The 17,443-nt window shown below is 49.4% G+C and overlaps 1 protein-coding gene across 2 annotated transcripts in view; it reads left to right on the top strand.

Moving 5' to 3' along the window:
• The window catches only part of LOC117435847 (casein kinase II subunit alpha'-like), a 40,820-nt gene that overhangs the window by 9,922 nt on the left and 13,455 nt on the right, over positions 1-17,443 (top strand). For both annotated transcript variants that reach the window (XM_034073324.1, XM_034073323.1), the window contains exons 3-4: positions 12,906-13,007; positions 15,426-15,476. In XM_034073324.1, the coding sequence (XP_033929215.1) occupies positions 12,906-13,007; positions 15,426-15,476 (153 nt within the window). The remainder of the gene's footprint in view (positions 1-12,905; positions 13,008-15,425; positions 15,477-17,443) is intronic.

Genomic DNA, 17,443 nt, shown 5'->3' with positions numbered 1-17,443 from the left:
TTATGTAAAATGATTTTTATGCTTTGGATTTAACTCATATTTCACATGCCTTCCTGATCACTACTTTTCTCTCTCAGTTGGAAATGCTGGAGAAGGCTGGTAAAAATTAAAAAAGATGATTAACTGAGCAGGTATTTATTACTTGGAGAAAGAAAGTGATGGTTGCAGCCTTGTATTCAAAGGTTTATTTTAGCAAACAGTGTTAATTCTCCCATCTGATGTTTGCTGCAGCTGGACTACTTCCCTGCTTACAAGTTTACATGATCTCATAGAAAATGACCAGGGATCTGATCTCTCAGTGTTTTGCATCTGCCTGACTGAAAAGCAACAACTTACTCCATTCCACTCCATTTTCTGCAGAGGGATGGCATCATGTGATGCTTCCCAAGCTTTGGGCAAAGGCAGCTGGGATAGCACTGGCCACTGCCACTGCCTCCTCTGCCTGACTTTCAAGTGGGTTGAGGACCCCTCATGGGATCCTTTGGGCTGGTACAGTAGGAAACCTGCAGCAAAGGGTGGCTGGCAGGGGACAGTTGAGTGAGAGCTGCTGGGTCCAGTAGAAACCATCCTCCTGTTGTTACCATAAAAGTCGGTCACAAAACCTCTCTTAAGACTCAATTTTCCATTTCAGAAAGCAGCATTCTTTATTGCAGTGTTGGGCGCACATGCAAATAGCTTTGCAAAGGTGAGCATGCCCAATACTTGCCGACAGCAGCTCTATATTTAGCGTACTCATGCATATTCACAGCTTTTCCAGAAACTAATAATATTTACATCCTAATTAAGCATGTGCTTTCTTGCTCAGTGGGGGTCTCTGGTGGGCACCGATTGTCACAGAACCCCAAGGGTTGGAAGGGACCTCGAAAGACAATATAATCCAACCCCCCTGCAAGAGCAGGGTACCCTAGAGTACATCACACAAGAACTTGTCCAGGCAGGCCTTGAATATCTCCAACGTAGGAGACTCCACAACCTCCCTGGGCAACCTGTTCCAGTGCTCTGTCACTCTCACAGTAAAAAAGTTCTTCCTGATGTTCACATGGAACTTCCTGTGCACCAGTTTACACCCACTGCCCCTTGTCCTATCCCTGGATATCACTGAAAAAGCCTAGCTCCATCATCCTGACACTCACCCTTTACATATTTGTAAACGCTGATGAGGTCACCCCTCAGTCTCCTCCAAGCTAAAGAGACCCAGCTCCCTCAGCCTCTCCTCATAAGGGAGGTGTTCCACTCCCTTAATTGTCTTTGTGGCTCTGCGCTGGACTCTTTCAAGCGATTCCCTGTCCTTCTTGAACTGAGGGGCCCAGAACTGGATGCAATATTCCAGATGCGGCCTCACCAAGGCAGAGTAGAGGGGGAGGAGAACCTCTCTTGCCCTACTAACCACACCCTTTCTAATGCACCCTAGGATGCCATTGGCCTTCTTGGCCACAAGGGCACATTGCTGCCTCATGGTCATCCTCCTAATCACCAGGACCCCCAGGTCCCTTTCCCCTTCATTCCTTTCCAGCAGGTCAACCCCCAACCTGTACTGGTACATGGGGTTGTTCTTCCTCAGATGCAGGACTCTACACTTGCCCTTGTTGAATTTCATCAAGTTTCTCCCTGCCCAACTCTCCAGCCTGTCCAGGTCTCGTTGAATGGCAACACAGCCTTCTGGTGTGTCAGCCACTCCTCCCAGTTTAGTGTCATCAGCGAACTTGCTGAGGGTACACTCAGTTCCCTCATCCAGGTCATTGATGAAAATATTGAACAGCACTGGTCCCAGCACCGACCCCTGAGGGACTCCCCTAGTCACAGACCTCCAGCTAGATTCTGCCCCATTGACCACAACTCTCTGCCTTCTTCCTTTCAGCCAGTTCTTGATCCACCTCATTACCTGATCGTCAAGCCCACACTTCCTTAGCTTATCTATGAGGATGCTGTGGGAGACAGTATCAAATGCCTTACTGAAATCAAGAAAAACCACATCTACCGCTCTACCATCATCCCTCCACCTAGTCACTTCCTCATAGAAGGCTATAAGGTTGGTCAAACATGACTTCCCCCTCATAAAACCATGTTGGCTGTTCTTAATGACCCCCGCATCCTTGATATGTCTAGAGATGGTGTCAAGAATAAGTTGTTCCATCACCTTTCCAGGGACGGAGGTAAGGCTCACTGGTCTATAATTACCCGGGTCCTCCTTCTTGCCCTTCTTATAGACTGGCGTGACATTTGCCATCCTCCAATCAGGCACCTCTCCCGTTTCCCACGATTTACCAAAGATGATGGAGAGTGGCCTAGCAATGACCTCCACCAGCTCCCTCAGCACCTGTGGGTGCATTCCATCCGGACCCATCGATTTATAGATGTCCAGATTGCATAGCTGATCCCTAACCCAATCCTCATCTACCAAAGCAAACTCCTCCTTTGTCCTGACTCCTTCTGGGGCTATAGGAATCTGGGGCCCGCGGGGAGAGTCTGCAGGAGTAAAGACAGAGGCAAAGAAGGCATTCAGCACCTCTGCCTTCTTTATATCCTCTGTCTCCAGGGCACCCACCTCGTTCAGCAGTGGGCCTATATTGCCTCTTGTTTTAGTTTTATTTGCTATGTATTTGAAGAAGCCCTTTCTACTGTCCTTAACTCGACTAGCAAGATTAAGTTCCAAGGAGGCCTTAGCTGTCCTAATTGCCTCCCTACATCCTCTAACAACAGTCCTATATTCCTCCCAGGTGGCCAGCCCCTCCTTCCATAATCCATAGATTCTCTTTTTCCACACGAGTTTACCCAGCAGCTCCTTGTTTAACCATGCTGGTCTCCTAGCTCCCTTACTTGATTTCCTGCCCATTGGGACACTCTGATCCTGTGCTTGGAAGAAGTGGTCCTTGAATGCTGAACAACTATCATGAGCCCCTTTACCGCCTAGTACCCTTTCCCATGAGAATTCCCTTAGCAGTTGATTGAAGAGGACAGAGTTGGCCCTTCGGAAATCCAGAACTGTGGCCTTGCTAGGTATCCTATTCCTCCCACACAGGATCCTAAACTCCACCATCTCATGATCACTGCAGCCAAGGCTGCCAGTGACCATCACCACTTCAACCAGACCCTCCTTGTTGGTGAGTACTAAATCTAGCAGCGCTCCTCTCCTAGTTGGTTTGTCCACCATCTGCACTAAGAAGTTATCATCAGTGCACTGGAGGAACCTCATAGACTGTGAATGATTGTCTGTGTGAGTCTCCCAGCAAATATCGGGGTAGTTAAAATCCCCCATGAGGACCAAGGCATGTAGTCGCGAGGCTGCTTTCAGTTGCCTGTACAAAGCCTCATCAACTCCTTCGTCCTGATCAGGAGGTCTATGATAGACCCCCACATCTGTATCACCTGTACCAGCCTGTCCCTTAATTCGTACCCACAGATTTTCCACTTGCTCCTCATCTGCCCCTGGACAGAACTCAATACATTCTAGTCGCTCTCTCACATAAAGAGCAACTCCACCACCTCGCTTTGCTGACCTATCTTTCCTAAAAAGGACATAGCCATCCATGACCACATTCCAGCCATGTGAGCTGTCCCACCATGTCTCTGTAATTGCCACTAGGTCACAACCTTTAGACTGCACACAGACTTCTAACTCCTCCTGTTTATTCCCCATGCTGCGTGCATTGCTGTACAGGCATTTCAGGGAGCGAGCAGAGCATACTGATGGCACCCTTGGGAGGCAGGAGGCCTTCTGGTCTTCATTAATACTAGAACAATGCCCCACTAGTTCAAGCCCAGCTACAACCCCCTCACACTTTGAATCTAACCTGAAGCTCTGTGAGTGAGCTCTGCTAACACTTGCCCTAGTACCCTTTTCCCCTGCGGGACAGGGTCTAAACAACTATCCTTTCCCACAGATGAAACAATAGATTGATAGTCCTCCCTAGTCCACCATCCTTCGAGCCCTAGCATGTTTCACTTGGGCTTGTCCCTAACAGGCCCAGTTAAATCCCCTCCCCCCTTCATATCTAGTTTAAAGCCCTGTCAATGAGCCCTGCTAACTCCTGCCCCAAAACCCTTTTCCCCTCTGGGACTGGTGTATCTCACCTGCCACCAGCAAACCAGGTGTCTCATATAGCAGCCCATGATTGAAAAACCCAAACCCCTGCCTTTGGCACCAGTCACGTAGCCATACATTAATCTGCAGACTCTTCCTATTTATCTCTTCACCCTTGCTTGTAAGAGGTATGGAGGCAAACACCACTTGTGCTCCAGACCCTTTAACCAGCCGTCCCAGGGCCCTGAAGTCTCTCTTCATTGCCCTTGCCCTCCTTGTAATAATTTCATCACTGCCAACCTGAAAAACCAGCAGCGGATAGTAGTCAGAGGGCTGCACCAGATCAGAGAGTTTCTTTTTAACATCTCTAATCTGAGCCCCAGGTAGGCAGCAGACTTCCCTGTGGGATGGATCCGGTCGACAAATGGGCCCTTCTGTTCCTCTCAGAAGGGAGTCACCCACCACAATTACTCTTCTTCTTGGTTGGGGAAGTTCTAAGGCATGGTGGTGAGTGACAAGCCCTAGGTGACTCACTAGATAGATCTACCCTTCCATCTCCATTTACCTGGCCCTGTAGTTCCAAGACCTCATACCTGTTATTCAAGGGCAACTGGGAGGGAGGAAGGGATTGCGAGGGTTTTTGCTTACCTCTCCGAGGAGGGACCTCCCTCCATACCTCCTTGTCCCTTAAGTTCTCTCCTTCTGTCTGATGGTAGGAGGGAAGGGGATCCATCACTTGTTCAGCCACTTCCCTCTGCCCCTGCCTTAGGGTGTGGCTCCACCAATCTATTTCACTTTCGCATTCCCTGATGGCTCTCAACTTTTCTGCCTCCTCCCTCAGTTCAACCACCTGCCTGAGCAGATCATTTTTTGCTCACAGCGAACACAAGCAGTGTCACTGGCTCCCTCCAATACAAGTGCCAGGCTCAGGCATTCCCTGCAGCCAGAGACCTGCACGGCCGCATGTCTACAGGAAGGTTCAGTCTGGATACCCACATTATTCCTCACTACAGCTTTTGATCGTGTTGTGACCATGATCTATCTGGTCGATCGATCTGTCTACGTCTCTCCACGCAAACAAGCACTCCTTCCTCCTCCTGCGCTCCAGGCAAGTCCTCCTGATCAGGCGGTTATCCCGCTCGCCTACCCGCGTAAACTACCTCGACCCACTCTGTTCACCGCGCTCCCTGGGTAGGTTTTTAACCACTCACAGCTGGTGCCATTCCTCCTGTCTCCGCCCCCAGTGAGTCAGCTCCTCGTGTGAGCTGAGCTGCCGGGTCCTGGGCAAGTTCTGTTGAGGACTGGAGGCTCCCTCCTCGGTGGCTCTTGTCGCTCTGAGGTGAGGCTCCTGGACGCTGATGTCCCCCCGCTCCGCTCCGGTGTTGCAGGCGTCCTCTCTCAAGCTACTCACCTCAGCAACTCTTCCTCACCGTGTTTACTGAATGACCTCAGTGCTTGCGCATGCTCACAAGGTCTTAGTGCTGAGTTAGCAGCTGGCATGTCCTTGCTTCTGTTCTGTTCCACTCTTGCTCCGCATTGGGCGCCACTCTGCTATCTTGAAGTCTGGCATCCTTGGTCTTATTTACTGTCTTCCTAGTTATCAGTCCCATGATGTTCCTTCCCCCATCAGCTGAACATTCCTTTCTCTCTACGTGTTAGTAAGTTAGAACGATTTAGTCTATTCTACTATGTTAAAGGTGCACACACTATTGTTAGTTTAAAATTTAAGCCTACACTGTGTCTGGAGTCCACCTCGTCCCTCTGCACAGTGGACAGCCATGAGCTGCATGTTTGTCTTCACCATCCACAGCCACCTCACTTCAAGTTTGCCTAAGGAAGCAGGTTCCTGGGGATCTGGCTTGTGCTAGACAGTGATATTCTAAGGATACTGCTGTAGTTGAAGTAATTAAACTGTTCCCAGTGTAGACATGGTTAAACTGAAGTATGTCTTTTAGCCTGGTTTCCTATGGAAACAAGCTTTATACAATCCTGCTGTCTGTCATCTTTTCTCCCCCTCTTCCCCCCTAGTAGTTTTTGTACTGGTTGGCCAATTTCAACCAAATGTGACAGAAGTCTCCAGGCTGTCAAGTTTCTACAGATTTCATGGAAATAGGTGTTTGTATGGAGCAGAGGGACTCTGCTGGAGCCTGTCTCACAGGGAAGGGCTACAGTGAGGGTTTGACTCATACTGGTCACTAGAGAATCCCAGCATGGAGGAAAGCTTTGAAATGCCTCTGCCATGGGAACAGATGGAGTTGGAGTCTGCACCAGTATAAAACGCTGCTTTGCAAACACAGGCAGATCAAACTCAGGAGTAGTTTATTTTGTCTATGTGCCTGCTCCATTCCTCTGCTATAAGTCCTCCTCCCAGGGCAGGGGGACTGAGCTGTGGTAGGAGAAACAACCTGAAACACTGTTTTTCGTAGCCTGGTTTAATAAAACTGTTAAAAATACTCTGGTTGCAAGGGCTGGTGTTTCAGAAGCTACCCCTGCTGGGAGAGGCAGATGGTTGGAGGCCTTCAGTTATAGCTTCAGTTCACATTTAATCCATGCATGTTTGGAGCCAACATCCTTGGAGAGACAGATCAGGTGACTGGGAGACAGTTGTAGGAACACAGGCTTAATCCTGGCACTTGGAGGATATGCTGCTGATTGCCTGTGGCTTCAGCAGTGCTGGGATCTGGGGACAGGAAGGGAGTCAGCAGAGTTTCTCTGGTTGTGAACAATTAGCTCCAGTGCAGTACTGGCTGTGTGCTGGAGTGGCATTTGACTTGCCAGATGCAAGAGCTTGGCCTTTGAATCAGTTGCTGGGCAGACATGATCATGCAGCTGATGGACCCAGACCTCCAATTCCAGGCAGAGGTGCCTGTGCAGAGGTAGCTTTGGGAATGGCTGATGGCAAAGTCCCCAGGGCTGCCTTGTTCCTCTACCAAGAGTGCAGTTGAACCATTGGACTCTTTCTTGGCGGGTTGCTGAGCTTTTATTTCCCCCATTTTTAGGAGAAAATACTTTCGTTTGCCTGAGACAGAAGGGCTGTGAGCACAAGGAGGAGCAGGGCTTGGAGGAACAGCCTGTTGGGTAGCTCGAACAGCGAAAGGGGAGGACTTGGGGTCTAAATGAACAGAGGACATTGAATGGGGCCGAGCCCTATTAGAGGGACACAGAAGAACATCTTTTTAGGGCAGAGCTTGCTGCCAGGATGGAAAGTTACAGTTAGCCCTGCACCAGGAGAGCATGAGGTGGCTGGGGGGGGTTGGCAGCTTGCTGGCTCCAGCTCTGTGCTGCAGGGCACAGCACATCCCTGTACCAGCAGCAACACACCCCATCCTAGGCTGTATTGCAGGGAGAGGATGCTGAGCTCCCTGCAGGATTGCATCTTCCCAGGCAGCTTCTTCATCCCAGCTGGAGAGTGGTGTGGCTGGCTCCTGCCTGTTGCCTGCATGCAGCCCATGCCCTGAGCTCACGCCACGCTGCGAACTTGTCCTGCATGAAGCCCAGTGGTTCTGGGGGGGGACTGAGCTGTCCCTGAGGGCTCTAGCCAGGGTTTGAGGGATCTATTTGGGGTGTCCAAGGTCCTGTTCTGCTGACAGGCAGTGTATGCCACAAAATGACCCACACTAGCTGTATAATATTGTCCTGGCTTCAGCAGAGGCAGTCATTTTTATCCTTCTTGGTAGCTGGTGCAGTGCTGTGTTTTTGACTTTAGTCTGAGAACAATGCTGATAACACCAACATTTTCAGTCGTTGCTCAGTAATGCTTACTCTGATCAAGGACTTTTCAGTCCCATGCTCTGCCAGTGAGGAGGGGCACAGGAAGCCAGGAGGAAGCAGAGACAGGACACCTGACCCAAACTAGCCAAAGAGGTATTCCATACCACAGCATGTCATGCCCCCTATATAAACTGGGGGGAGTTGCCTGGAAGGCCCAGATTGCTGCTCGGGTCGGGCTGGGTATCGGTCAGCAGGTGGTGATCAATTGTATTCTCTCTCCTTGTTATTTCCCTTATCATTATTTTTATTGGTGGTAGCAGTAGTGGTTTGTGTTATATCTTAGTTACTGGACTGTTCTTATCTCAACCCGTGGGAGTTACATTCTTTCGATTCTCCTCCCCATCCCTCCGGGAGTGGGGGGAGGAAGAAAGGGGGGGGGGGGGGGGAGTGAGCAAGTGGCTGCATGGTTCTGAGTTACCAGCTGGGCTCAAACCACGACAAATATGCAGTTTATTAAACAAGCACACTAAAGCCAATAAGCACACTAAAAGCAAGCACACTAATGAGAATTAGGTAAATATCTTTATATAGTAAATAAGTACAATAAAGCAAATCAGAGATATATGTATATAAGTACAAAGTTAGCAATGCATCAAATCATTACTGTATAGAAGGAACAGATATTAAGAAGACATACATTACCAATTACCACTGAATCATCATCCAGGCCCACACTTCCAGCTGGGAAGCCCCATTGCAGCTGATGCCAGGAGTCTCAGGTAATTGGGAAAATTCCTATGCAGTGCGTCCACCCATAGGTGAGGCTTCTGCCATGGCCACAAGAGGGTCCTGCTTTTATACCCTTATCAAAACCACCAGCTTTATGCCAGATCTCTAATTGTTTACTTGTGGGACCGTGCAGTTTCTCATGATCTCACCACTGTCCACTCTGAGAGCATTGGCCAGGCACCCCAGTGCGGCCAAATATGAAGGTCATGGAACAGCTGCATACCTGTGTTTTCCTGCTTCTTTACAACAAACAGTCATGATGATCACAAACATATATATTCTGCTGAATACACTGTGGCAAACAACATCCTTTGTTATGGTTCTCAGTCATGAGAGGGAATCAACTCCCAGCCAGGTTCCCATCCATTACAGATCCAATTGCCCTTCTGTCATTCTGGCCCTGTTTGTTTTGGAGCCAGCAAGCTGTGGGGCTTTTGCTGCCCTGTGAATGCAAGGCTGGGGCAAATCATGCCTGCCCTATGGTGGGCAGGCAATGAGATGCAGAATTGGGCCCGTCACCAACAGAGAGTGCTCCAGCACCAGTGCCCTGAACCCAAGTCAGCCTGATAGCCCCTTGCTCTGTTCATGGATCCACAGCACATGGTCCCACACCCGTGGAGCAGCTCTGCCTGGCAGACATCTTTGCCTCAGCACAAGCACATCTCCATGGCCACCAAGGTCACCCTTTCACTGCTTTCTATGCACTGCTGTTTTCTGAGAGATGGCTCCTAGGCATGTTTGGAAATAGGCCCTTAGGATTATGTCTCATCAACTGCTAATGCTCCTTGTTTCTCCCCTTTTTGAACAGCTTGACCATCAAAGGTCCACGGCTGAACGAGGCAGGGCCAGCAGCCACATGCTCCAAACAATGTCTTTAAGGGCACCAATGCAAACATCACGTGCACAACCAAGGCTAAATCTAGCTCTGGCTCCTCTGGAACACACATGCCTCAGGGTGGAACCTACTGCACTGCTCAACTGCCAAGGTGGGCAGCCAGCACATCTGCCCTGGGCAGCTTCTTCTTGTGCCCCCACAGTAGCCCCATGTACATGCATGTTGGCCATGCATTTAACCCTGACCTGCCCCAGAGCTTGGATTCAGACCTCTGCTTCCCTTGCTGCTCATCTCAGTGTTCCCTCTCTGCTGGTGGCGGCTGTGTGCTCCATCCATCACCAGCTGTCCTCCACCACAGGTCCTCGTGGCACCATCAGCACACTGGGTGTTGCTGTGGAAGGGTGGCCAAGGGGTGCAGAGGTACCTGCAGCGGGCTTGGGGTCCCAGCTCATATCTGTCAGGTTGAGATGGCACTGTGGTCCTTGCAACAGGAGCTTTGAGGAGGAACTGGGCCGTGCTGGAGCATTTTTGTTAGTTTTATGGCTTTTATCCTCTTTTTTTCATGAAATCTCTGTAGGTTTCTTCTGGAGGTGGGGGAAATGAAAAGTCCCAGGGCCTTGTGTTCTGCCACCTCCCCTTTGCCTGCGGTATCATTGCTGGGTTCAGCAGTTCTGGCCCCTCCACTTGCAGCATGACTGCTGAGGTCTAAAATGGGAAAATCCTCCGTTCCCCTGCATTGCTCCTTGAGGAAACTTCCAGGCAATACCTTTTCCTCTAAGCTGACATTCAGCCCATGGCGTTTATCCATCCCCACCCCTTCCCTATTTACCTAGTGGCAGAACACCTCATTTTGAGTACTGGCTTCAGACAGGGAGAGTGCTGTGAGGGTGCACTTCTTCCCGCTTCCGTGAGTATGGCTTCCCGTGCTCCCACCCTGTCCAGGGCTCATACCAGCATGGAGGCACTATAGCCCTGTGCAGACAACCCGGCCTGAGCTCAGTGCTACTGCAGCTAAGCAGGAAAACATGCAAACAGCGAGAAGCTTTGAACTTGCCCTCTTGCTGAGACAGTGTTTGCTGGAGTGTTTTCCCTCAGTGATGTTGGGGATGATCTGCAGGCATTTCATTGGAAAAAAACAAACAAAAATCAACAAAACTTCTCTCCTTTTTTTCCAGAAAGTGATGATTCTGTCTGTGTCTTTTTTTAAGCGAATTGTGGGTAGGGGTAGATTCTTGGTGGAGATCATGCAAGATATAATTTTTCTGTCCTGAAAAAGGTGGAAACACGGGGAAGTGACTGGAAGACAGCATATTCTTCCCCAGTGGGAGTGTTGGTTGCTATGAAAGGAGAAAGGGAAATCTCGGAGGGATATCTTCCCGTACCCACCTGATGCAAAAGGCCTATGAGATAACTTGAAGTACAATGGAGAAGGTATTTCAAAGTGAGCTTTGGGTCCTCCTGGCTGTCCTAGGCATGGTTTGAGCTCCCAGTCCAGTGCAGGTGCTGCAGCAGAGAGGCTGGGCAAGCAGAGTAACCAAATTACATCTTCTAATTCCATCTTGGCCTTCTGGTAAGATGAGTGCACGTGGGTGATGCAAGGGTGATGTCTGTCCCTGTGCTGACATGAATGAAATTAGTCACTAATGAAACATCTTCCTCTCAGGTTCAGCAATCATAGAATCCTCAACTGGTTTGTGTTGGAAGGGACCTTAAACCTCATCCAGTTCCAACCCCCTGCTATGGGCAGGGACACCTTCCACTAGAGTAGGTTGCTCCAAGCCTTGTACAACCTGGCCTTGAACACTGCCAAGGATGGGTCAGCCACAGCTTCTCTGGGCACCCTGTGCCAGTGCCTCAGCACCCTCACAGGGAAGAACTTCTGCCTAGGAGCTCATCTCAGTCTCCCCTCTGGCAGGTTAAAGCTATTCCCCTTATCCTGTCACTTTTAGTTTCTATCCCCCTTCTGCTTCTTCCTGTCTGTTCAACCTCCTACCCGCTCCAGCTGTGTCTTGGTCCTGCCCCAGGCTGTTGGTCACCCCTTCCCCAGCTCTAACAGCTGGTGGCCTTGCTACCGTTTTCCACAGTGGTGTTATGAGGTGCTGATGCTCCCTGTGTCAGCATTGGCGTTATTTTTGGCACTCTGCTTCAGGCTGAGATTCTCATATTTTGGCTTGAAAGTCTAGCTCCTGCCTTTTAACTTGGAAGGGGAGAAGGGCAGGATTCAAATCTGAAGGTTTCAGCCACCTGAAAGAGCCTAGAAAGACAGCATATTTTATCACTTAAACACCATCTTTCCCACTTTATAAAAAGCTTCTGTTCCTTCTCCCATCTGCTTGTACATTCCTGTGAGGGATCTGAAACCAGGGATTGCCTTGGATTTGCCTGCGACAGGATTGTGAGTTGCCCCATTGGCACTCTGCAGCCCTCATTGAAGTGGGAGGCTGCAGCAGAGGTGAGGTGGTGAGCAGAAACTGTTGAGTTCTTGTGGCTCCTTGTCCTTCACATCTGATAGCGTATTTCACTTTGGTAAGGTGCCTTGTACCTCTTTGCTCTTCCCTGTTGTTCCCCTCCTCATACAGCAGCCTCCATGCTGAGTGGTGAATGTTGTAGAAAGCAAAATGTCTGGAGAGGAAGGTTTTCATCAGCAAACCTCAGAGCAGTGGCTTTACCAGTCCCTGTAGGATGGCTCTGCAGTGGTACCAATGGTGCAGGAGGGGATGTTCCAGCTCTGCAGTGAAGGGCTGCTAGACCCCGTGACTTGCAACCAGTGATGCCCACACCAGTCACTAACCAAGGCTCACCTTCTAGCTGCTCTAAGCTGCCTTTTCTTCCAAGCAGGCACAGAGCTAGTGCTGTCCTGGGAGTGGATGCCCTGCCTTGGGAGCAGATGGTCTTTGTCACTCTGCATAGGGTGATGGCCAGAAAAAAAGCTTACTTTGCAGAGGGAGTTCCTGGGTCTGTGCAGATTTGGGGAGCCAAAACTGTTTCAAATGTCTGTAGGCTTTAAAACTAATCATGGTATAGAGATGCTATGCAGTTGGGTGTATGCTCTTGGGGTGGTTGCATGCAGTTAGGTCTAGCAGTGTCTGAGCTTATGAGAAATCTTAGTGTTGGAGACTCTCAGGTTGTTGTTCCATTGGATTAAAGTACTTGTTGGGAAAAATGTTTGGGATTAAGGAGTAAAGAACTGGTTTGTGCTGGTAAACATAAGCTGAGATATGAGGTACGCCACACTTGTCCTGTGCTCTAGATGCTTAACACAGAATGAGTGTGCTGAAATTTCCACAGAGGAGTCTAGGATGCTTTTAACCACAGTTATTGGAGTCACAGGAGTCACAATTATGTTTGTCTGGAGTGGTTTGATTTTCCCCTGATCAGTGGAAAGCTTTCACTGATGAGGGAAGTCCTAGTTCATGCTAAAGATGTTCCACGGTGAGGGTGGGAGCAGAGAGAAGAGGAGGGGTGATATGATCCAGTAAAAAATGGTGGCAGAAATCGATGTTAATTTCTGAAAGAACTCTCACTTCTAATTTCTTTTGTCTATTTAAGCCAGTGAAAAAAAAGAAGATAAAACGCGAGGTTAAGATTCTGGAGAATCTACGTGGTGGCACCAACATCATTAATCTGGTTGACACTGTCAAGGATCCAGTGGTAGGTGCCCATGTGTTGCCTTCCCACCAGCTGCAGGCATGAGGAGCTGCCCCTTGGCTCCTGCTCTCAGCTTGGGTTAGGTGCTGCCTGTGCCTTTGTGCAGCCGGGGGTGAGTGGTGTCCAGATCATCAGGGTCTCCTGAGGTGGGTTGGTTTGCATGGGCTCATGTTCCTCTCCATGTTCCCCAGACTCTTTTACACTCTTTCTGTGAGTTTTCCATGAGGGGAGAAGTTTTGTAGCCCTACAAATGTTCTGTAAGAAAGCAGAGCCTGTGGCCTTCCGACTTCTGTCTGGCATGTGGAAGTATCTCCTTGGGCAATTGGATATTAAGCACTTTTCATCCTTCTGTTTGCTGTCCTGCCCAGTGACTAGAGGTCATAGAATCATAGAATAGTTAGGGTTGGAAAGGACCTCAAGATCATCTAGTGCCAACCCCCCTGCCATGGGCAGGCACACTTCACACTAAACCATGTCACCCAGTGCCTCACCACCCTCACAGTAAAGAACTTCCTCCTTACATCCAACCTGAACTTCCCCTGTTTAAGTTTTAACCCACTGCCCCTTGTCCTACCACTACAGTCCCTAAAGCAGAGTCCCTCCCCAGCATTCTTATAGCCCCCCTTCAGATACTGGAAGGCTGCTATGAGGTCTCCACGCAGCCTTCTCTTCTCCAGGCTGAACAGCCCCAACTTTCTCAGCCTATCTTCATACAGGAGGTGCTCCAGTCCCCTGATGATCCTCGTGGCCCTCCTCTGGACTTGTTCCAACAGTTCCATGTCCTTTTTATGTTGAGGACACCAGAACTGCACACAAAAATGCACACAAAAAAGTGAGGTCTCACAAGGGCAGAGTAGAGGGGCAAGATCACCTCCTTCAACGTGCTTCTCATGCTCCTTTTGATACATCCCAGGATACGGTTGGCCTTTGCATTGTCACAATTACCTGATTCCTGGGAAGTTTATCTGAGTAGCAGCTGGCTGAAGTCTGTGACTCCAGCCTGCTGGCAGCCACAGAGAGAAAATAATGCTCCATTGGCAGTCCTGGTGACCTTCCTTTTGTGATGGCTTGCAACACACTTTGCCTTGTCCGGTGCTGTCTCTGCTCTGGGACATGGGAAAGAGCAGCACTGACCAAAATGCCATGTTCATTCTTGGTGTGGGGAGTCTCAGTGGAGCTTGCCTCTGTCTGCTGCGGGAGCAGGGCTGTGTTTCTCTCACTGTCCTGCTCCTGTCCCACTCTCTGAAGCGAGTGTTGGGCAGGAAGCAAAAGCTTTCTTGGGGCTGAGGAAGTGTGGGCTTGACGATCAGGTAGTGAGGTGGATCAAGAACTGGCTGAAAGGAAGAAGGCAGAGAGTTGTGGTCAATGGGGCAGAATCTAGCTGGAGGTCTGTGACTAGTGGAGTCCCTCAGGGGTCGGTGCTGGGACCAGTGCTGTTCAATATTTTCATCAATGACCTGGATGAGGGAACTGAGTGTACCCTCAGCAAGTTCGCTGATGACACTAAACTGGGAGGAGTGGCTGACACACCAATAGGCTGTGTTGCCATTCAGCGAGACCTGGACAGGCTGGAGAGTTGGGCAGGGAGAAACTTGATGAAATTCAACAAGGGCAAGTGTAGAGTCTTGCATCTGGGGAAGAACAACCCCATGTACCAGTACAGGTTGGGGGTTGACCTGCTGGAAAGGAGTGAAGGGGAAAGGGACCTGGGGGTCCTGGTGGATAGGAGGATGACCATGAGGCAGCAATGTGCCCTTGTGGCCAAGAAGGCCAATGGCATCCTAGGGTGCATTAGAAAGGGTGTGGTTAGTAGGGCAAGAGAGGTTCTCCTCCCCCTCTACTCTGCCTTGGTGAGGCCGCATCTGGAATATTGCATCCAGTTCTGGGCCCCTCAGTTCAAGAAGGACAGGGAATCGCTTGAAAGAGTCCAGCACAGAGCCACAAAGATGATTAAGGGAGTGGAACACCTCCCTTATGAGGAGAGGCTGAGGGAGCTGGGTCTCTTTAGCTTGGAGGAGACTGAGGGGTGACCTCATCAGCGTTTACAAATATGTAAAGGGTGAGTGTCAGGATGATGGAGCTAGGCTTTTTCAGTGATATCCAGGGATAGGACAAGAGGCAATGGGTGTAAACTGGAGCATAGGAGGTTCCACGTTAACATCAGGAAGAACTTCTTTACTGTGAGAGTGACAGAGCACTGGAACAGGTTGCCCAGGGGGTTTGTGGAGTCTCGTACATTGGAGATATTCAAGGCCCACCTGGACAAGTTCTTGTGTGATGTACTCTAGGGTACCCTGCTCTTGCAGGGGGGTTGGATTATATTGTCTTTTGAGGTCCCTTCCAACCCTTGGGACTCTGTGATTCTTGGAGCAAAGGAAGGTCAAAAGGGTGTTTTAAACCATGACTCTTTCTCTTTTGCAGTCAAAGACCCCTGCTCTGGTGTTTGAGTACATCAATAACACAGATTTTAAGGTGAGTCTTCCTGAGTGTGGAGAGGGGAGGCTTTCTGTTTCTGTTGAGTGCTGTCATCTTGGGCTGCCTGTTACTCCTTGAGAACTGTGGGGGGAGTTTGGAGTTTTCACCTATGTCAGCTTCAGCTTCCTTTCTCCCTGCAAATTAGAAATATGTAAACAGGCTCTAGGTGAGAAGGGATAAAAAGCTGAATCTCCTCCCAACTTGGAGGAATAAGTTCAACGAGTTAGATATTTATACTCCCCTCTCAATTTAGTAATTACTGCTATGCTGTATGTTCAGCCCAAATTAATCCCTGTGCTGTGGTTCTCTGTTTACAGCAGTGCAGTTGATGGAGTAGGTGACACCAGTTTGTGCTGGAATCCTTCAGACCTGGGGCCTGTGGGGTGCAGAGGCTGGAGAGAACATCTCCCACTGCCCATGGGCCTGGTAGCAGGGGACTGAACAGCTTTGAATACATCTGAAGAGCTTTTTTGCTTGCCTCAGCCTGCAGCATATTCCATGGCTCTTCAGATTTCTGGGGAGCTCTAAAGGGTATTATTCCTTCCCAAAATGAAGTGGGTCCTTCTCTGAGTGTACTACCACTGCCTGTATGACTGAAATGCTTCTGGCTGACAGCAGTGAGCTGAACCACACAAGAAATATCTAATTAGCAGCTACACCTATTTCAGTGATATCTTTGCTTCCCCCATGTAAGTGGAGTGTTAAATAGTAACTTGAGACTGATGGCCAACAGGGACTCTGAACTGCAAAATGCAGGGCTGGGTGTCCGTGGTAGGTCAGCTGTCCCAGACATGCTGTTGCATTAGAAACAGCTCTATGAGTTTGCAGCAGATCATTTCTAGGCTTTTAGGAGAGAGCCTGGCTCCTCAAGGAATCCCAGATTCACAGCTGTGCAAGTCCAAGACAGAAAGTATTGATGCTTCTGATGTTGATTGATACAAAGCAGGAATAACTTGTCTTGGGAATGCAGGCATGTCCTCCAGGGCAGATAGTATGGCTGTTCATGCTCAGATCTTATTTGTAACCTCAGTTTCACTAGTTACATATGGGACGTGTGGGTTATTGGAGCTACACTCCCATGGGCTCTGCTGCTTCTTTTGGGTAGGTTCTTGGGGCTACAGCTAACTGGCAGATTACTGAGTGTAATTACAGGTTACAGAGGGTACCTGTGGATATCTTCCATAGAGGCTCCCAAGCTGTCTCTTCCCGTGCTCTGAAGTGCCCTTGCCAAGCAGAAAACACACAAAGTAGGTGAGATGACTTGTGTTGGAGGTCTTGGCTTGCCCTATACCTCTATACATGAAGCAGCTGGAGAGCACCCAGCTCTAGTCATTGTCCCCTCTGCTCCACAGTCCTGATCTCCCTGAGCAGCCAAATTATGCTGGAGTTAAGTGTCTGTGCCTCTCACTGGCAGATCGCCTTCAGAGTGCACGAGGGTTTCCCAGGGCAGCAGGTTGCTGACTGGTTTACAGGATTGTGGTTTTCTCTGTCCTGTTGGCAGTAGTTGCTCACAAGCTTAGTTATCTCCTGTCCAGCAGTTTCTTTCCTTCAATGTTACTATTATTTGCTTATTGTTAATACCTTCACCCCTTTGCCCATTCAGATGGCAGGACATTGTTCATATCTGGGCACCTGGGAAAACAGCTGCTTGGTTTCCTCAGCTCTCCAGAAGCTGTGGCTCTGTGGGGCCTAATCAATGGCTATGGATGATTCTGGATAAGAAGCACCAGCTTGTATTACACATGGTTTGGCTATTTTTAAATGACAGTCTAAACAGCAGATTTATGAGATATCTCCCCAGAGCTGATTACATTTTCTTAAGTTGCTTGGCTGAGTCCTTGTCATGATTTAAGCTTTAAGCCCAGACGGTAACTCAGAACCCTGCAGCTTCTCGCTCGCTCCCCCCTTCTTTCCCCCTGCTCCTGGAGGGATGGGGAGGAGAATGGAAAGAATGTAACTCCCAC

The sequence above is a fragment of the Melopsittacus undulatus genome, chromosome W (assembly GCF_012275295.1).
Source record: "Melopsittacus undulatus isolate bMelUnd1 chromosome W, bMelUnd1.mat.Z, whole genome shotgun sequence".
NCBI lineage: Eukaryota > Metazoa > Chordata > Aves > Psittaciformes > Psittaculidae > Melopsittacus > Melopsittacus undulatus.
Note: the sequence above shows the minus strand (reverse complement) of the source record. Positions and strands in the feature narration are given on the sequence as shown.